General features: G+C 41.4%; 1 protein-coding gene across 15 annotated transcripts in view; it reads left to right on the top strand.

Annotated features, from left to right (window-relative positions):
- PATJ (PATJ crumbs cell polarity complex component) overlaps positions 1 to 21,620 on the top strand; it is a 395,978-nt gene that overhangs the window by 320,862 nt on the left and 53,496 nt on the right. For all 15 annotated transcript variants that reach the window (XM_032296822.1, XM_032296813.1, XM_032296821.1 and 12 more), the window contains one exon: positions 3,171 to 3,304. In XM_032296822.1, coding sequence (XP_032152713.1) covers positions 3,171 to 3,304 — 134 coding nt within the window. The remainder of the gene's footprint in view (positions 1 to 3,170; positions 3,305 to 21,620) is intronic.

The following is a 21,620-nucleotide window of genomic DNA, read 5'->3' as shown; positions in this document are numbered from 1 at the left end:
GCAATGGCATGATCTTGGCTCACTGCACCCTCTGCCTCCCGGGTTCAAGCAATTCTCCTACCTCAGCCTCTCTAGTAGCCAGGATTACAGGCATGCATCATCATGCCCAACTAATTTTGCATTTTTATTAGAAACAGGGTTTTACCATGTTGGTCAGGCTGATTTCGAACTCCTGACCTCAGGTGATCTGTGCACCTCGGCCTCCCGAAGTGCTGGGCTTACAGGTGTGAGCCACCGCACCCAGCCTAAAAACAATAAAAACTTTTCAAAGCACCCGTGAAAGTGTGCTACTATTGTACATCATTTTTATTATAAATTAATGGGAAAGGTAGTGTAAAATACATACACTGCAAAAAGATTTAGAGACTAATTAGGTTTATAATTTTAATATTCTGCCTTGCCTCTGTCTTACCTAGAGCCTATTTCTTTTTGTTTTATGGCGGACATTAGCAAGCTTTTTCTATAAAGAAGCCGACAGTAAATGTTTAGGCTATGGTCCACACAGCCTCTGTTGCCAGTCACTCACCCCTGCCATTGTAGTGTGCTCACAGCCATAGGCCACTTCTAAATATGGCACTTTTTATGGTTGTGTCACTGAATTTCTTGCTCTTAACCAGGAGGCCTTTAGATTAATAAATTCCATTTAGATGGGAGCAACTAATGCATAAATGCCCACAATGTGCCAGCCTCTGGGCTGGGCACCCCACACGTGCTGTTCATTTAGTTTTTCTAAAAGCCTCTTACATAGTGGCTGCATACATTTTTCTGATGAGAAGTGAGCTCCACTTTCACCCTCCTGTGAACTTCCTGCTTAGGAACCCAACTGTGCCTTTGTGCCAGTCCAAAACCTGCGCCTTTTCATTCCAAAGACCATGATTATCACCGAGTTAGACCAGAACCCCCACAGGCTTACCTGGAGCCTGTTTCTTTTTGTTTTATACCAGAGATTGGCAAGCTTTTTCTATAAAGAAGTAGACAGTAAATATTTTAGGCTACGGTCCACACGACCTCTGTTGCAGTTTCTCACCCCTGCCATTGTAGTATGCTGGCAGCCACAGGCTAGGCATAAATGAATTAGTGGGTTTGTGTTCCAATACAACTTTATTTACAGACACTGAAATTTAGACTCATATTATTTTCACATGCCTTGAGACATTGTTTTTCTTTTGAGTTTTTTTTTTTCAAGCTTTTGAAAGTGTAAAAGCCATTCTTGATCCGCAGCTGTAGTCCACTGACCCCTGCTTTTATATAGGTTTAACGAGCGTTTGGATCTCATCTCAGTTCTGTGCATTAGCTGCAGCTGACCAGCAGATGGTGCCCTCTCTCATCAGCCCTTTCCTGAATTGTATCATAATATAAGAAACAATACTTATGGTGATCAAACAGTTATCAGAAAATATGACATTCTCTGGAGATCATTATTTGTATGAGCATCTCTTGAAACTATTCAACATTTTGAATGTTTTGAGGGCTTTTTTTGTTTCTTTAAGTTGTTTCTTTAACTCTTGTTACCCAGGCTGCAGTGCAATGGTGTGATCTTGGCTCACTGCAACCTCTGCCTCCTAGGCTCAAGCGATTCTCCTGCCTCAGCCTCCCCAGTAGCTGGGATTACAGGCATGCACCACCATACCCAGCTATTTTTTGTATTTTTGGTGGAGACAGGGTTTCACCATGTTGACCAGGCTGGTCTTGAACTCCCGACCTCTGGTGATCCACCCACTTTGGCCTCCCAAAGTGCTGAGATTACAAGCATGAGCCACCGCATTCATCCAAATGTTTTGAGTTTTTAATGGGTTAGGTTCAGTTACCTGGAAAATGCATGTATACAGATTTTATGCTGGATAAACAGGTTTTTTTGGTTGTTTTTGGTTTTTTTGTTGTTTTTTTGTTTGTTTGTTTTTTGAGACAGAGTCTCGCACTGTTGCCCAGGCGGGGATGCAATGGTATGATCTCAGCTCTCTGTGTCCCGGGTTCTCCTTTCTCAACCTCCTGAGTAGCTGGGATTACAGGCGCACACCACACCACACCTGGCTACATTTTTGTATTTTTAGTACAGATGGGGTTTCACTATGTTGGCCAGATTGGTCTCAAACTCTTGACCTAATGATCCGCCCACCGCGGCCTCCCAAAGTGCTGGGACTACAGACATGAAACACTGTGCCCAGCCAAATGGGTGTTATTAACATTTTTTCCCCTCACTTTTTGGAAAAACCTAAACTAAAACAATTATTTTAAAAAAATAAACCTTTATAAAAAAGCAGTAACCTTTAAATAAACTTTTCCTCTGTGAACCCTGCAAGTGATTTTTGAGTCTTGTGTTGATAATGCATTTTGTTTCACTCTATATCTAATATATTTGGGGATAAATTTTAGGTAATTGTTGTTTTTAGGTATTTCATATTTTATGATTAAATCCTTTATACATCTTAATAACTTAGTTCATCTGATATGCTCCAATTGAAAGTATTTAGGTACTTTTCTTAATTCTTAATTAGTATTCTGTAGCTCAGAACCTCCTCTTATACCAGCCTTTATTCTCCTAGTAACACAGGCCTTTATGTACCTAGTCATTTAATCATTCTAATTTTTCCATAAAGATTTTCATGCTGTATTTTAAGATTTTAAAACTTTTGTCTGGGTGCAGTGGCTCATGCCTATAATCCTAACATTTTGGGAGGCCAAGGTGGGAGGATCACCTGAGTTAAGGGGTTCGAGAGCAGCCTGGTCAACATGGTGAAACCTTGTCTCTACTAAAAATACAAAAATTAGCCATGTGTGGTGATGCACACCTGTAATCCCAGCTACTTGGGAGGCTGAGGCAGGAGAATCACTTGAACCCAGGAGGTGGAGGTTGCAGTGAGCTGAGATCACACCACTGCATTCCAGCCTGCACGACAGAGTGAGACTTTGTCTCAAAAAATAAATAAATAAATAAGATTTTTAAACTTTCAAGTAAAATTGATGGGTTGAGGGGTAGGGGAGTTACCATTTTAATCTCGAGTGTCATCCCTGGGTAAAAGGCAGGAATAACCCAGCTTTTTCCTTCATGGTGTTTGCCAGGAAGAGTGCTGTGATAAACACATGTAAGCCCACACTCCCTACGTGATGGAATATGCAGGCTGAGCTGCATCTCTCCCACGCCGTTCATTCTGTGTTCAATTCTTTTCTAGGTGGTTTCCAAGCTCCTCTGTCAGTGGACCCCGCAACATGTCCCATTGTCCCTGGACAGGAAATGATTATAGAAATATCCAAGGGACGTTCAGGGCTTGGTCTCAGCATCGTGGGAGGAAAAGACACACCGCTGGTAAGTTTCTAGAAGTAAAATGTATCCACTGTCACAGAACTAGTTGTTGAGGTTCATTCTGGCTCTGTGCCACAACTCTGCAAGACTTGCCTTTTTCATAGTATGGGGAGAAAATGTGATTATAAATAGGTGTGCATCCATAGTCTAGCTAGTTTTCAAGTTTTTCTCAGTGTTTAATTTTCATCAGGGCTGGGCATGCTGGCTAACGCTTGTAATCCCAGCACTTTGGGAGGCCAAGGCAGGCAGATCACTTGAACCCACAAGTTCAAGACCAGCCTGGGCAACATGGCAAAACCCCATTTCTACAAAAAATTACAAAAATTAGCTGGATGGGCCAAGCACAGTGGCTCATGCCTGTAATCACAGCACTTTGGGAGGCTGAGGCAGGAGGATTACTTGAGGTCAGGAGTTCAAGACCAACCTGGCCAGCATGGTGAAACCCTGTCTCTACTAAAAATACAAAAATTAACCAGGCATGGTAGCTGTAGTCCCAGCTACTCGGGAGTCTGAAGCAGGAAAATCGCTTAAACCCAGGAGGCAGAGGCTGCAGTGAGTTGAGAACACATCACTGCACTCCAGCCTGGGCAACAGAGCAAGACTCCATCTCAAAAAAAAAAAAAAAAAATTACCTGAGTGGAGAGGCATGCACCTGTGGTTTCAGCTCCTTAGGAGGCATAGGTGGGTCGATCACTTCAGCCCAGGAGGTCAAGGCTTCAGTGAACCGTGACCATGCCACTACATTCCAGCCTGGGTGATAGACAGCAAGACCTTGTCTCCAAAAAAAAAAACCTTCATCAGGATTTTCTCCATCTAGGATGTTGGCACATAGTAAGTATTCAGTAAGTAGAACTATTGTTATTCTCGTTATTATTTTAATGGAATGGTAGATAAAAAGGATACCTCAGGCTGGCATGGTAACCAAGGCAGGTGCATAGCTTGAGGCCAGGAGTTTGAGGCAGGCTGGGCAACATAGCAAGACCTCCTCTCTACAAAAAAGCTTTTTTTTTTTTTAATTAGCAAGGTTTGGTGGTACACACCTGTATTCCCAGCTACTCAAGAGGCTGAGGAAGGAGGATCAGTTGAGCCCAGGAGTTTGAGGCTGCAGTGAACTATGATCACGCCACACACTCCAGCCTGAGCATCACAGCAAGGCCCTGTCTCTTTAAAAAACAAAAAAACAAAAACAGCAAAATATATATATATGACTTATTCTAGCCCAACAATTTAGGGTTTATTTTACACTGACCATTTTCATGTCTACTCATAATTTTTTTTAAAAAAAGTTGGTCTAGAATGTTAGTATTCCCTGGGATGATTGATTTTTTCATTGTTTTTTATTTTTGAAAAAATAAATAGAGATAGGGTCTTGCTATGTTGCCCAAACTGGTTTTGAACTTTTAGGGTCAAGCGATCCTCCTACCTTAGCCTCCCAAAATGCTGCAATTACAGGCATGAGCCGCTATGCCTGGCCAGGACGATTGATTTTTCATTATTCAGTACCTTTTGTTTACCACTACTCAGTAGTGCCATTAAAGTGTAAAACTTTTCCCAGGTTTTGATTTACTCAAGATGTGATTAATCAATGCATCTCTGCGTGTGTGTGTGTGTGTGTGTGTGTGTGTGTGTGTGTGTGTGTTTAATACCTGCATATTATACAAAGTTAGATTGACACAAAAGGAAAATTTTGAGTATGTGTGTGTGTATTTAATACCTGCATCTTGTGCAAAGTTAAATTGCCATAAAAGGAAAAAAGTGAAAAATATATCTCCCTCCTACCTTTTTGCCCTAGCTGTGTCCTTCACTACCAATCCTTCCTAAAGAAACAAGGCCTCTCCCTAGAGACAATCACTTTGTTAATGAATATGTTTTAAATGAATATTTTGGTAGTTCTTTTGCCCATTTTATTTAGTAAGCAATAAATTGTACATGCCAGATTAAACAAATATATCAGGGCCTATAAAACTATATTTTTTTCCATTTTGGGCAGTAATATAACATTTTTGTGGTAGTATTGTTGAGGGTGGGGAGATCCTATTCTAAAGCACTAGGAAACTCAAGAACAGCACATGCTATTGAAACCAGGGTCATGATGATGCAGGAGTTTTCTTTTGACCCCTTCGTCAGACTTGCAACAGGGGTACTCCGTTTACTCTGACCACTGCACTCAACCTCTTGTGGGAGGAAGTGCATGAGTGAGTGAGTGCAGGTCCCAGAAGGATGCTTTGGGCACTGGCTGGAGCAGGCTCCATGGGGTCCCCACAACCAGACCAGGTGGGGGTGCCTGGGACCCCTGAAGCCTCAGAGAGTGTGTTACAATGCTAAGCTCCACCATCTGTGGACAGCAGTGCATTATCACAGTTCAGTGGGCCCCTTGCCTTGTTGCAGGGGGCAGCTGCCCCCTGCCAGTGAGGTCAAAGGGCCAGTGTGACAGCCTTTTTTGGGTATCCACACTCAGTGAGTCCAAAGCTCTTGTCCAGCATCTAAGAAGAATTAGGTTGCACGGACACTTGAATGATGGCGGAGAGGAATTTTATTTAGCAGTGGAAGTGGCTCTCAGTGGAGAGGGGAGCTGGAGAGGGGACGGGACAGGCAGATAGTCTTCCCTGAAGTCCAGCTGGCGTTAAGCCATCTCTCCTCCAAAGTCCAGCTGTCCCTCTAAAGTCAAATTGCCTCTCTCCAGTCAGGCTTCTCTCCTCTACCAACAGAGTCTGGAGTCTTCACGGGCACAGTAGGAGCAGGGCGGGCCATAGGTAGTTTTGGGAAAAGGCAACATTCAATTAATAAAAAGACATTATTCAGAAAGAACCAATCGGGAGAGAGCAGGCAAACAGGGATAGAAATAATCACTATGGACCATGGGTTTCAGGCTTTTCAGCTCAAAGATGGGGTTTTGCCAGGGATTCACCCCGTCTGCCTAGAATTTCTCCTGTCCCTATCATTAATGCCTTTTACATGTTTGCTGGTCGTGGTCCTTCCCTTTCCTACCATTGGGACAAGTCTAGAAAATCCTGGCTTTGAGTCCCACCCTGCTAGTGAACCATCTCACCTGAACCTGAAGGGATTTTATCTCCTTCAGCTTGATAAAAGTATTGTTAAAACTTTTCTCTGGAGTTCATGATAATTTATGTCCTGAATTCTCCTCTTACCTGTGCGAGCAGAAACTGCTATGTGTGGCTTCATACATACATTGTGACATTTTTAGCAGCTTGGGTGGAATGGGCAACACCTGGAGTTAACCAACTCAGCAGCCACTTTTAGCACCTAGCCTGTTTCATGGGTCTTTGCCCCCTTAAGGCCCCAAAACTCTACATTTCTTATTTCTGGCTTGGAATGCTATCTGTTCAGCTTTTGTCATTGAGAAAAGAGGCAAACTCTTCCTTAGAGGTTTCCCTTCAAGGAATTTGGTCTGGGCTGTATTTTCTAATCGTATTTTTAATAATTCTTTGTAATTTTATGTCATCCGGTCTCTCAGCAGTTCATAGAAACACTTTGACTAGCACCAGCAATCCAGCTAGCTCCTGCTTTATGTAGAAGGTCTCACGTACCACCAACATAGGACTAGGACCAGACCAGATCATTGTTCCCCAAACCTACATATGCACTGCAGCCTCTCGGACTTTGCCCTGCTCCCCTCACATTGCTCCCTTCTGCCCTCCTGCTCCCATCATGCTTCTCTACCCACTCTAAGCCACTCCTCCCCAACGAAGTCTTGCCTGGGTTTCATGATCTGTCCTCAGCCAAACTCAGAGCTGATGCTGATCCTCTCTTTTAGCTTTCAGTCATATTCCCTCTTTACCATTGACTAGCTGGGGCAGATTTCTTAACCTCTCAGAGTCTATTTCCTGCTCTATTTACAGAGATAATAACACCTTGTAGACATACTAGGATGATCACAAGAGATGACCTTCATAGGACGCTTAGCACACAGTGAACAATTGCCCATGGCACATACCTTCTCCAACTCTGTTTTCACATATGCAAAATCAGCTTAATAATCCTCAATAATAATTGAGTTGTGGTGAGGATCAGATGTCTTATAAACAGTAGAATATATATATATATAGCCAAGGCCCCTAGTATTGAGAAACTACTGGTTGACCCTGAACATTGGGCAATGTGTCCTTCCTAAGGCCTGTTTCTACACTTTCCCAAAGGGGTGTTCCTGAATATTAAAAACAATAATCCTGGGAAATTACATTGTAAGTAAATTCTGTAGTGAATTCCTTCATAACAGAAAATTAACCTTCTGATTATTTTTTCTAAATGTAACTCTTTTTTTATTGCTTAAAATAAGGCAGGACTAGATTTCTCATAGGAAATCAGAAGTTTGATCAGCACGTCCAGCCTAACTGAATGAGTTGTGGTCTTTTGTTTTGTTTTTTTGCTTTTTTTTTGAGACAGAGTCTCGCTCTGTTGCCAGGCTGAAGTGCCGTGGCGCAATCTTGGCTCACTGCAACCTCCAACTTCCTGGTTCAAGTGATTCTCCTGCCTCGGTCTCCCGAGCAGCTGGGCTTACAGGCACGCGCCACCATACCCAGCTAAGTTTTGTATTTTGATATCTGGACGTCATGATCCTTCCGCCTGGGGCTCCCAAAGCGCTGGGATTACAGGCGTGCACCACTGCACCCAGCCGAGTTGTGATTTTGCTTTTGCTTTTGCCACTGTTAATCTGACTTTGCTTTACCTGGGTTGGTTGGAATACCTGAACAAGATGTGCGTGTGCTGCTCTTGGGTCTTTAATATTGCATTCATTTGTGCTGCTGGCTGACAGCTTGAGGGTTTCCACTGAACTCCACCACTTCCTGCAACCTGGACCTGAGGCTGTTTGCTAAATCCTGTACTCTCCTTTCCCTGCCACCGTGAGGCAGCCCCAAAAAAATTTTTTTAAGTCAAGAGCTTTTTGAGGTTCGTAATATATAGTTCTGCCTTTTGAGACTGTAGATCGCATTGTCCTTGGAAGGATAAGCACCACTTAAAAATGAGGGATGGGACACAGCTTTTATTTCCTGACCTCAGGTACCTCATCAAAAGCCGTAAGTTAGACTCAGGAGAAATATATAGGCCTGTCATTTCAGCGAGGCTGAATTGCAGGGGTTAGAAAGCACTTTAACAAATAAAGTTATTATTTACCACAATGAAAATCTTTCATTTTTCCTTTTATTCCCCCACCTTCCAAATTTTGATGTGGAACATGCAACCTAACTGATACTGTAGGTCACATTTTCCAATCAGGTCTTGGGTTGGGATCCAGCGGGCAGAAAGTTAACAAACAAAGACGAGAGCATATCAAAGGGAAATGGTGGAAAACGTTGACTACGGAAGAACCTTTGCACATTTGGTTAGGTGATGCGTCCTGACTTCAGCTGTGGCATGGGAAAGAGTACACCCCGAGTTCTGGTGACCCTTAACATCTGCTCCAACCATCCCAATTAACGTTTCTGTGTCTTCTTTGTTGTGTGTCCAAGAGATATTTTTGCTGTCTTTAGAGGAATTAAGTCTCTGGGACCTGGTCTTGACACCACATCAGTCCTCTTTGCTATAAATAGTTTCCCTAGAGCCAAGACAGATGGTTTCTGAGATCACAGAGGGAGCGCTCACTTAGCATCTCATCATATTTAAATCGACCTTTTAAAATACTGAAGGAATGATGAGGGTGAACCTCTTGGGAAGGTTTATGAGCACACCTGGACCCAATCCTCAATGGCAGACTTCCGCTGTTGTTTTAATCTTGTGATGTTGCTCCCACCCTTGCCTTTGGTGAATGTGGCTCTTCTGTGATAGGTTGCATGTGTTTGCTTAAAGGCTGCCCTTTGCTTAGTGCTGAGAATACAAAATTGAGATAACCGTGTCCTCAAAGAGCTCACACATTCCTTCAAGTTAATTCTATTGACTTTTAGTGATTGTGGTCTAATATAGCAGATAAACCAATGAAAAGTCATAATAAGGCCTAGTAAAGTAGGGACTTCCTCTGGAGTCCAGAAAAGAGTAGAGCCCTGATATCCACTTCCTAGATTTAATTAATAGAAGCTATTTGTTATGTTTCTTATAAGCCGGGAAGATAAGGCACATTGGATATCAGAGGTAGTATATTAATTCATAATTTTTATTTCCTTCTATCCATTAATCCATCCTTTCATCCTGTCTTCTATCTCCCTCCACCCCTCTGGTCTTGTTGGAGTGTTAAATTTGCATGAAATCCTGCAGCTTAGAGAACCCATCCTGCTCTGCCGAATGAAAGACCAAAGGCTCTTACCTTTTCTGATTTTTGCATCATATTCCTTAACTGCTCCCTGATGTCCTTCAATGTCCGCTTCTCAGAAATTTATACTTGTTGATTAGAAGTTTTATTAGTTAGCCTGGTGCAGTGGCTCATGCTTGTAATCCCAGTACTTTGGAAGGCCAAGGTAGGCGGATCACCAGAGGTTGGGAGTTCAATATTAGCCTGATTAACATGGGGAAACCCCGTCTCTACTAAAAATACAAAATTAGCCAGGTCTGGTGGTGCATGCCTATAATCCCAGCTACTCAGGATACTGAAGCAAGAGAATCGCTTGAACCCAGGAGGCAGAGGTTGTGGTGAGCCAAGATCACACCATTGCACTCCAGCCTGGGTGACAGAGTGAGACTCTGTCTCAAAAAAAAAAAAAAAAAAAAATTTATCAGCAGCATCCTCAGAAGAAGTAATAGATAGCTCTCCAGACTCATTCATTGGGGTTACTATCAGCCTTGAGAATTATAGAGAAGAAAAACTTAAGAAATAAATCCTTTATCTTGGATTATTGGCAGACTTGAACTGTTTGGAACTAAACAAATGGAGTGGAGAAAGAATGAGAATGGCGTCTCTAGGACCCTCTTTCTACGCATTTTCCTTCCCTGATGCCATTGCCATAGATCCCAGGCTATAGACAGTGTGTTCTACCAGACCTAAAAGGCACCACAGCAGAGTAATGATGCTGGTTCTTTGGCATTAGAATCTTAGATCTTTAACTGTGGGACCCCGGACAAGTGACAACCTTTCTAAGTGAAATCTGTTTCTTCATTTGTGCCACTGTGGTGATAAAAATCTACCTCTTAAGATTGTCACGTGAATTAATTAAGACAATGAATATACAGAACTTTGCCCAGTACCTATTTAAACTGAGTTCAATTATTATTAATTATAAACATTCAGGTTAAAGTAGATCCTTAACTTGCTTTGTCTGTGTGTCTGTTATAGTACCTGCACAGTGAAATGTGGCTTCATTCCTAGACAATTGCATATTTGTTTTTCAACATTAAACTTTTTAAAAAAGTGATTTGGCTGGGCACAGTGGCTCACATCTGTAATCCCAGCTCTTTGGAGCCCAGGAATTTGAGACCAGCTTGAGCAACCTAGTGAGACCCCCATCTCTTATTTTTTTAAAAGTAAAATAGGCCAGGCCCAGTGGCTCATGCCTGTAATCCCAACACTTTGGGAGTCTGAGGTAGGTAGATCACCAGAGGTCAGGAGTTCGAGACCAGCCTGACCAACATGGCAAAACCCTATCTCTACTAAAAATACAAAAATTAGCCAGGCATGGTGGCACGTGGCTGTACTTCCAGCTACTTGAGAGGCTGAGGCAGGAAAATCGCTTGAACCCAGGAGATGGAGGTTGCAGTGAGCCGAGATCACACCACTGCACTCCAGCCTGGGCAACAGAGACTCCGTCTCAAAAAAAATAGAAAGAAAATTAAGTGATTCAAGGTCAAGTGCCATAGCTCACCTATAATCCAAGCCCTTTGGGAGGCTGGGATGGGAGGATTGCTTGAGGCTAGGAGTTTGAGACCAGCCTGGGCAACATGGCAAGACCCCTGTCTCTTCAAAAAAAAATTTTTTTAATTAGCTGAGCATGTGCCTGTAGTCCCAGCCACTGGGAGGCTGAGGCAGGAGGATGGCTTAACGCCAGGAGGTCCAGGCTGCACTGAACTATTATTGCACCACTGCATTCCAGCCTGCGCAACAGAGCAAGACCTTGTCTATTAAAAGAGAGAGAGAGAGAGAGAGAGAGAGAGAGAGAGAGAGAGAGATTCAAGCACTATTCTCTTTTTAGATTTAGATATACCTTTTTTTGAGACAGTCTCACTCTGTCACCCAGCCTGGAGTGTCGTGGTATAATCTTGCTCACTGCAGCCACCATCTCCCAAGTTCCAGCAATTCTCCTGCCTCAGCCTCCTGAATAGCTGGGATTACAGGTTCGTGCTACCATGCCTGACTAATTTTTATGTTTTAGTAGAGATGGGGTTTCACCATGTTGGCCAGGATGGTCTCGATTTCCTGACCTCGTGAGACACCTACCTCAGCTTCCCAAAGTGCTGGGATTACAGGCATGGGCCACCGTGCCCAGCAGATTTAGATATTCTTAATAATAAAAAGTACTGAGAATGTCAGAGTTAGAACTTTTTTTTTTTTTTTTGAGACGGAGTCTCGCTCTGTTGCTTAGGTTGGTGTGCAATGGCATGATCTCCGCTCACTGCAACCTCCGCCTCCTGCATTCAAGCCATTCTCCTGCCTCAGCCTCCTGAGTAGCCAGAATTGCAGGCACCCACCACCAGGCCCAGCTAATTTTTGTATTTTTAGTAGAGATGGCATTTTGCCATGTTGGCCAGGCTGGTCTCGAACTCCTTACCTCAGGTGATCCGCCCGCCTCAGCCTCCCAAAGTGCTGGGATTATAGGCGTGAGCCACTGTGCCCAGCTGAGAGAATCTTGTTATTTCTCTCCAAGTTTCAAATCCGAATTTTTTTCAATCACGTGATTTAATACCAATTTAATTCATTCTTATTAAACAAAAGTTCTATGTGGCAGATACATTAACAAGAAGTATCATGGTAGACATACTCTCTTCCATTTGGGCACTATATGGCAAAATTCATCTATCTAGAAATGGAAATAAAGAATACCTGTTCTTTAGCTATAACCACATGTTGTTCTAAAGTGACCTCACTTAACCCCTCATCATGTTGCATTCTGGTACTGCTTTTGATAATTTAAACATAGGACTACAGCAGTTTAAACCACTGTATATTTTTTGAATAAGCAGAATAGAAAGCTATTTTATATTTGATTAAGTGTTTTATTTTGTTATTCCCCTCGACATGAACTTTGTACAGTCTATTTCATGAGGAGTGTGGTTTACTTTGGCGAGCGATCCACCAAAGCCAAGCTCATTTTATTGTTATTGCTTAAGTCATCTATTTTTATACAAAACATCTTATTACCTTAGTTTTATTTTAAAATCAAAGCAGAGTTTACAAAAAGTCTATGAATCACTGTGAAAGAATGTTAATGAATAGTACCTCTGAATTTCCAGATTTGGACATTTCTGGTCTTAAAGAATATGACTGTAAGCAAAAATATTATGTAAGCTAAATCAAATTTAATAAATAAGAACCAAATGGAACTGTAGGGACTTATGAAATGTAATGAAAATATTATACCATTTCCTTAAAATAAGCCTATATTTCTGTATGAAAAATTATATTCATATTGATAAGTATCAACTTTTTGTTAAATCAAGACTTGGGTAAGGGAATTCCATTTTAAATAAATATAAAACCATTTCTTTTTCGAACTTAAGAAGAGAAAACTTGTTCAGTTTTGAAGTGCAAAACATTTTAACGTATTTACAGCAGTTCTTATATTTGTCAGCTATTGCTGTGATTTTATTTCATATATTAGTTACCTGTAAATAGTATGCAAGAATTTGCAATACCAGAGTTTGGGTTTTAGGATTGCTCGCATAGTCCATTGCATCAAAAAACATGCACACAGCAAGGCACAGTGGCTTATGCCTGTAATCCCAGCACTTAGGGAGGCCAAGGCAGGATGATCGGTTGAGGCCGAGTTCAAGACCAGCTTGGGCAACATAGTGAGACCCAGTCTTTATTTTTTTTTTTTTTTTTTTTTTTGAGACGGAGTTTCGCTCTTGTTACCCAGGTTGGAGTGCAATGGCACGATCTCGTCTCACCGCAACCTCCGCCTCCTGGGTTCAGGCAATTCTCCTGCCTCAGCCTCCTGAGTAGCTGGGATTACAGGCACGCGCCACCATGCCCAGCTAATTTTTTGTATTTTTAGTAGAGACGGGGTTTCACCATGTTGACCAGGATGGTCTCGATCTCTTGACCTCGTGATCCACCCGCCTCGGCCTCCCAAAGTGCTGGGATTACAGGCTTGAGCCACCGCGCCCGGCCAGACAAATTATTATTATTTTTTTTTTAATTTACTTTTTTATTTTTTTTTTTTAAGATGGGGTTTCACCATGTTGGTCAGGCTGGTCTTGAACTCCGGACCTCAGGTGATCCGCCTTCCTTGGCCTCCAAAGTGCTTGGATTACAGGCGTGAGCCACCACGCCCGGCCGATGAGACCCAGTCTTTAAAAATTATCCAGATGTGGTGGTGTATTCCCTGTAGCCCCAGCTACTCAAGAGGCTGAGGTAAGAGGATTTCCTAAGCCTGGGACCTCAAGGCTAGAGTGAGCTATGGTGCCACCACTGCACTCCAGCCTGGGTGACGAAGTAAGACTCTGTTTCTCTTTTTTTTTAATTTTTATAGTTTAAAAAAAATTATAGAGATAAGGTCTCACTCTGTTGCTTAGGCTGGTCTCAAACCCCTGGGCTCAAGCAATCCTCCCGCCTCAATCTCCCAAAGTGCTGGGATTATAGGCATGAACCACTGAACCTAACCTATATTCTACCTCATCACACAGACAGACAGACAGACACACACAAACACAAACACACACACACACACACACACACGGAGAGAGAGAGAGAGAGAGAGAGAGAGAGAGAGAGAGATTAGTGTTATTTCTTCCAGTGTAATTGAGTATTTAATCTTTTTTGTCAAAAGAGCCACCATTATTTATTGCTGATATACTGCTCATTTATGTTATCTATAGTTTATTAGCTGAGAATGTTTCGAGTATTTCAAAACATTATGATCCATTTTCTTCCTCCTTGAGGGATTTTGTAAATGCACCCTAGAATATATAGACTATCTCTGTGTTTCTTTTATAACAGAGTTTTGTAAGGGTCACCTGAAGTCTGACTATGTTGTGAGATTTTGGGGAAAATCTGTGCAGTAAACCAGTTTATTATTTGTGAGCTGAATAGAGTATGCAGATTTTTCAAAGTCTGATTTCAAGTATGATCAGAAAGTTCCTTTGACCTTTGCTGACTTCCCTTGTACAGCTATAGTCCCTCAGGTTTTCTGAACAGAAACAATTATCTGTTCAACCTGTGAAGCTGGCAAGCAAAACAGAATCAATTTGGCAAACACTGTGTACCTTCTAAGGCAATAACCTTTTATTGTGACCCATGGTGGGAAAGCAGTACATTAAATGCACACTTGAGTGTTAGACTCAATCAAGCTGTAAAATTGTTAAAATAAGAAAAATATTATCTTAAAGTAAGTATAAAATCGATTGACTACACTCTGCCTCAGGTCCTGTATGCTCTTGTGAGATAGTGGAATTATGTAGCACTTAATCTTTTGCTTCTCATGAATCAGTGAGGTGATACCAAATAACTCTTTAAATGAAAGAAGAGAAAAGTTCTTGGTCCAAAGGTGGAGATTAGCAATTTTCCAACTCATCTTAAATCATCTCTGAATTTTACCTTTGTAATTAGTTCAAAAAATATAGATCCACAAAATGCATTGACATATAAGCATAAAAATACATGCTACAGCATAGGGGAAATTCATTTTTAAGTTTCCCATCCTTGGGTTCATCAACCCACTGCCTCATTGTGGCAAGGACAATAGAGAGCTGCCTTTGTCAACACAATTCCTGTCATCTCTACTATAGAAAGCATTTGTCTGCATTTCTGCCTTTCACATTGTGCTTCCCAATTTTTTTGTAAAGTATCACCAGGGAAAAGCAATAGTAGGAGGCACAGTTGATTTTCATTGTTCATAGGAGTTGTATTCTATAAGGTCAAGGCAAACACTGATTAGTGAAGAGTAAACCATTATTTCTAGGGAAATGTAGAGGCAGGTTCTTCCAAGCTTCTCGTCAACATTTTCAATGACTGATCAATACATAACCTTGTTTTATGTGTGTTTCTACTTAAAGATACTGTTTAATATATTTTGTTGATTCATTAATATTGAATGCATGACCAGCAGCACTAAAACTCATGCCGGAACGCAGCTTACCTAACACATATATTTTCTCAATGAAGCCCATCCACGTCTTCTTATACTTAGGAACACTGGACAGAACCCCAGCACTATGCTTGGGTGCCATTTTAAACAGAAAAAGCACAAAAAATTAAAAAAAAAAAAAAGACACTAGCCAGGCGCAGTGGCTCAAGCCTGTAATCCCAGCACTGTGGGAGGCCGAGGCGGGTGGATCACAAGGTCAAGAGATCGAGACCATCCTGGTCAACACGGTGAAACCCCGTCTCTACTAAAAATACAAAAAATTAGCTGGGCATGGTGACGCGTGCCTGTAATCCCAGCTACTCAGGAGGCTGAGGCAGGAGAATTGCCTGAGCCCGGGAGGCGGAGGTTGCAGTGAACTGAGATCGCGCCATTGCACTCCAGCCTGGGTAACAAGAGCGAAACTCCGTCTCAAAAAAAAAAAAAGACACTAAATGGCCCACAAAAAGGGTACTTGTTTACAGTATGAGAACTGAAGCAAGAAGTCAAAGTAACACCTTTTTCAACCCCAGCTGGAAAAAAGGAAATCAGAAGACTCAAATTTTCCACCACTCTGCACATTTGAGAATGGCGGCCAAAGTGCTGGGAGCATTGATATGGGGGTTACAAATAAATTTTAGGGAGTAGATGGATTCACAGATATGGAATCGATGAATAGTGAAGATTGTATTTAACGAAGAAAAATCCAAATGTCTGGGAATAAGACTCCTACAGTCTGGCTTAGAGCTTGTTGGCATTCATATGGTCCTTTAAGCTTAATCCTGAGTAGTCTGTGACTGGAGAAAAGTAATCTGAAATATCCTTATATTATAATCTTTCTTGAAAGATTATATTTCAGTTGTATTTTGGAATCACCATAATAACAGGAAAGTTAGAAATGAAAAAAATGGACCAAGACTGGTGTCACTCATCCTTAGAGTCGTGAATTTTGATCACTCTGACATAGATATTTTAGGTACTAGATATGCCCCTTCAAACTTAGTATCTATGTTAGGGGCTTTTATGAGCAATTACTCAATATCTGTGATTTAGCTGACACTTTACTTGGCATATAACCCCATCTCATCCTGAAAATCTAAAAGGAGGGATTTATGAGTTCCATTTTACAGAGGCAGAAACACTGGCTCAGAGAGGTTAAATACTTAATGGAGGTATCATAAATCTATAAGTGGCAGAGCTAAAATCTCAACACAGGTTTATCTGGCCATAGTCAGTACTCTTCCCACTACACATTGCTGCCTTCCGCTGTTTGCAGTCTGGAAAATTCCTCTGGCAACCTTGATAGAATCTGTGATACATTGAAACAGACTATATATACTATCTCAATTTTTTAAAAAAGAAAAAACAAAAGACTATAGATTTTATGCAGCTCTTTCCAGATTCCTTGAATCCAGTCTGACCAATAGTGACAAAAGTAGCATTGTATGACTTCCAAGCTTTGATCTCAAGAGGCCTTGCAATTTTAGCTTTGCTCTCCTGAAACACTGCCACCCTGTAAAGAAGTCTGCACTGGCCTCTTGGAGGATGAGAGACCATGTGGAGGGAGAGAGGCCCAGCCATTCCAGCGGAGGCCCCAGACATGACAGTAAAGCCATCCAGGACACAACCAGCCTGGGTTAACTTGACTGCAAACTCACTTCAGAACCCAAGCGGCATTATGTAAAGCAGAAGAACTGCACAGCTGAGCCTAGCCCCAATTGCCAACCCATAGAATGGTAAACAAATAAATAGTTGTTTTAAGCCACTAAGTTTTGCAGCCAAAGGTAACTAAGATAGAGACTGACTCCAGCTTCCATATCTTTCATATCTTGTTCAACCCATGGGAGTTAGGATTCTTCTCACCTACCATTTAGAAGGAGGTCTTATTCTTAAGCAGGGCCTAAATATCTGTTTAAAGCAATAACTTTCTCTGCTTCACTCTACACAACATTTTGGTTCATAGAAGCTTAGAATTTTAGAACTGGAATGACTTTAGAAGTCATGTAGTTCAGGCCAGGCACAGTGGTTCACGCCTGTGATCCCAGCACTTTGGGAGGCAGAGGCAGGCAGATCACTTGAGGTCAGGAGTTTGAGGCTAGTCTGGACAACATGGTAAAACCCCTTCCCTACTAAAATTACAAAAATTAATGGTGGCATGCATCTATAATCCCGGCTACTCAGGAGGCTGAGGCACTAGAGTCACTTGAACCAGGAGGTGGAGGCTGCAGTGAGCCAAGATGGTGCCATTGCACTCTAGCCTGGGTGACGGAGTGAGACTGTGTCTCAGAAAAAAAATTAAAAGTCACATAGTTCAACTCTGTGCTTTACTGGTAATATCAGTGCCATGAACAAAGTGATCCAGTTGGTTACCTGCAGAGCTGTCAGGAAATTGAACTCCTCTCACTCCTTAGTCCTGAGTCTTTTCTTTCACAGGCTACTGCACATTTTTTTCAAATCACATTGTAATCGAATATAATAGGGAAGCTTTTAAAAAATTTTAAAGCATATGGTCACAAAGCCTTTAGAATGGAGGAGAATTGTGTTCTAAAATGTTCATCTTTTTTTTTTTTTCTTAATTCTACTCTGTTAATGGAATCCTTTTTTATATATAAATAGTTTGAGGCCTATCAACTTTGCTCAAAGTGAAATATACTTTAGAAGTTCTTTTTAAACTCTGTAACTATAGTAGATATCACAAATCAGTAACTTAACACTTAATCTACAACCATGTGTTTTTCAGTGTAGATTTGGATGTAGCTTTGGTGTACACAGCACTGGATTGAGGATTTTACCATCCCCGCCATATTATCACCCCTCATTGGTTTACGGCTTTCCTGCTGAGAAAGTCATCTGCTATGTAGAAGACATGGCTGTCTTTATGGTTTCTGAACAAGGATAGACATAGAGGAGAAAACTATTAAATATTATTTAAAAGCTACCTCCTTCCTCTAAGGCCACAGATCCAAACCATAGTTTCTTTCAAAGGAAAAAATATGACTATTTTATTATATATGATATCTTTAACATTTCTTTTGGTCCTCATGGGTTTTTCTTATTAGGAGGGACTTTTCCCCTAATGCAGGGTAATAAGACATAACACACTTTCTAGATGGCTGGTAAATATGTTTTCCACCTAAATGTGAAATTTAATGTGAAACTTTTCTGCAGTTAAAATGTCCCTTAGGATTTCTTTGTGTGTGTGTGGGGAGTGCAGGTAGGGGCTTTTATGAGTATGGCAAAGATTGAGTTTAATTCCAAAGTGATCAAATGAAGTAAAACATGCCTGCTAGCAGTGTAATTAAGCAATATATTCATAGTTCTTTATAATAATATCTACATATGATTCTTTGTCAAAGTTTTATCCTAAAATGCTTGTTAAAACAATCTACTGAATATCTAGAAATGTAAAATCTCAGTCTACTAAAATAGTTCACCCACAAAAGGGTACTTATTGATATCCTTCAGCCCACAGGAGACCCTTCGTTAATTTTTCTAACACCTGGCTTCTTTAAGTGTTATGAGTCTATTTCGACAATAAGATTGCCTTTTTCTGAATGATTGGTGTGTTTATGAGTTACTTTATCTACCTGTCGGCAGCTTGAACAATAAAAATGGTGATTGATGAGCTGAAGGCTCTGGTGACATTGAGTCTGTCTAAGGATATACTGTTGCATCTTGTGAAAGTATTTTCTAGCACCTCACAGTTTAAATCCCCTTGGAGACTTTCGGATTTTTATGGGGCTCAGTGATAATTAAGTCTCTCATACTTGGCTCTCTTAAATTGCCCTCTGAGCTAAAGTAAATCCTCTGGAAACTTTAATGGATTTAAAATCCATTTGTGATGGGTATTTTGGTTATGTGTCGCTAATATTTTACCATCAGAAGCTTGGTGTCTTCATTTTCTGCTGCTATAACAGAATATCTGAGACTGGGTAATTTATAAAGAAAAGAATTGTATTTGGTTCACAGTTCTGGAGGCTGGGAAGTCCAAGAGCATGGAGCCAGCATCTGGTGAGGGCCTTCATACTGTATCATCCTGTGACAGAAGGTTGAAGGGCACACGAGCACATGAGGCATAGAGGGAGGGGGCTGAATGCTTTTTATTGGGAACTCACTCCCAAGATAGCAGCATTAACCCATCCTTGAGGGCAGAGCCCTCGTTGCCCAATCACCCCTTAAAGGCCTCACCTTTTAATACTGTCACAATGGCAATAAAATTTCAACATGAGTTTTGGAGGGTACATCCGAACCATACAACTGGTTTTGGTTGGAGTGAGATTATGACCCACTAAGTTTTCCAGCCTCCCCTTTCTGAGTCATTGTAACCCCTTTATCTCCAACCGATTTCTTGACAGTCATTTAATGAACATTTATTAAGTGCCTACTTTGGCACCAGAATACAAAGATGAGTTGGGAACAGTCTCTGTCCTGAAGGCTTCCATCAAGGATGGGAAGTGGCACAAGACATAGAGCCCTGAACAGACATTCATGGTACTGTGATAAGTTCAGTGATACTAAGGAACTTATGTAGTGGTGACTCACAAGAAGGATCAATCAACTTTATCAGGGTAGAGAGTTAGGGAAGTTGCCATAGAAGAGGTGGCCCTTTTAGAATTTTATAAAACAGAGGAAGTAGCAGATAAAAGAAGGCATAACCCTCAAGCACGTGGTAACCTGTACTTCAAATATAGGTATATGAAATATTTCTACAAAAATACGCAAAAATCTTAATACTGTTTGTTTCTAGACAGAGAAATTGGGTAGCTGAGGAGCTAGTGCTAGAGAGAGATGTTTCAATTATAATATTTTGAATATGGTACCATGTGCATATGGTATCCACGTTTAAAAATAAATACTCTCTTAGGAATGGAGACATTAAGACAGTAGTGTTTTTGATGTTTGTTTGTTTTGAGACAGAATCTCGCTCTGTCACTCAGGCTGGAGTGCAGCGGTACAGTCTCGGCTCACTGCAACTTCCGCCTCCTGGGTTCAAGTGATTCTCCTGCCTCAGCCTCCCAAGCAGCTGGGACTACAGGTGCACGCCACCACGTTTAGCTAATTTTTGTGTTTTTAGTAGAGACGGGGTTTCACCATGTTGGCCAGGCTGTCTCAAACTCCTGACCTCAGGTGATCCACCCACCTCAGCCTCCCAAAGTGCTGGGATTACAGGCGTGAGCCACTGCGCCCGGCCTAAAGGCAGAAGTTTCTTAAGCAACATGATGAATTTGCTAGTCAGCTACTTCTTTCTGCTTGTCAATTTTTTCTTTAATGTTATAAATGTTTATAAATATTTAATGTTATAAATGTTTAATTATGGAATACAGGGAGTTTTCCTTGGTTAAAGGTGTTCCAGACAGACTGGTGAGGGAGAAGTTTTTAAGCAGAAGACTCTTCCCATGCCTCTCAAACCCTGCCTGACCCTTCAGGCTATGAGAAAACTACTATTTGGGAGATTCTCCAACTCATGGATTAAACTCTTCCCTGGCTCTAGAGCTGGCAAGTCAAATGAGTAATTTTAAAGTGTCCAGGCCAGGCACGGTGACTCACAGCTACAATCCCAGCACTTTAGTAGGCTGAGACAGAAGGCTCACTTGAGCTTGGGAGTTTGAGACCAGCCTGGGCAACAGAGTGAAACCCTGTGTCTACAAAATATTTTAAAATTAGTCAAGCATGGTGTCATATGCCTGAGGTAGCAACTACTCAGGAGGCTGAGGTGAGAGGCTCACGTGAGCCCCGGAGGTCAAACCTGCAGTAAGTGATGATTGCACCACTGCACTTCCTCCTGGGCAACAGAGCAAGACCCTGTCTCAAAAAAATAAAATGTTCAAAAGGAGTTCATTGGTCTTGTCTCAAGCAGTTAAGAAACAGGTCATCTTACTTACATTTCTGTTGTCCCAGTGAAGATCACACAACTACCAGGAGGAAATCCATTTTTGACTCTTTGTCAGTCATGATCTTCTATAAATGATCCTCAGGTCTGTGCCATTAATTGATAGAAATTGATCTTTTTTCTTGGGCTGGACAACTTTTGTTTTGAACATTTATGTATCACTTGTATCTATTATAATTTGTCTTAGAAAAAAAATCATTCAGTGAATAATATAGATGCACAAAACTAGGACTGAAAAGTTGAAGGGAAGGAAGGAAAGAGACAAGAA

Source organism: Sapajus apella, unplaced genomic scaffold (genome assembly GCF_009761245.1).
Source record: "Sapajus apella isolate SASKATOON/1434 unplaced genomic scaffold, GSC_monkey_1.0 scaffold36, whole genome shotgun sequence".
NCBI classification, from domain to species: Eukaryota; Metazoa; Chordata; class Mammalia; order Primates; family Cebidae; genus Sapajus; species Sapajus apella.
This window is presented reverse-complemented; position numbering and strand designations above follow the sequence as displayed.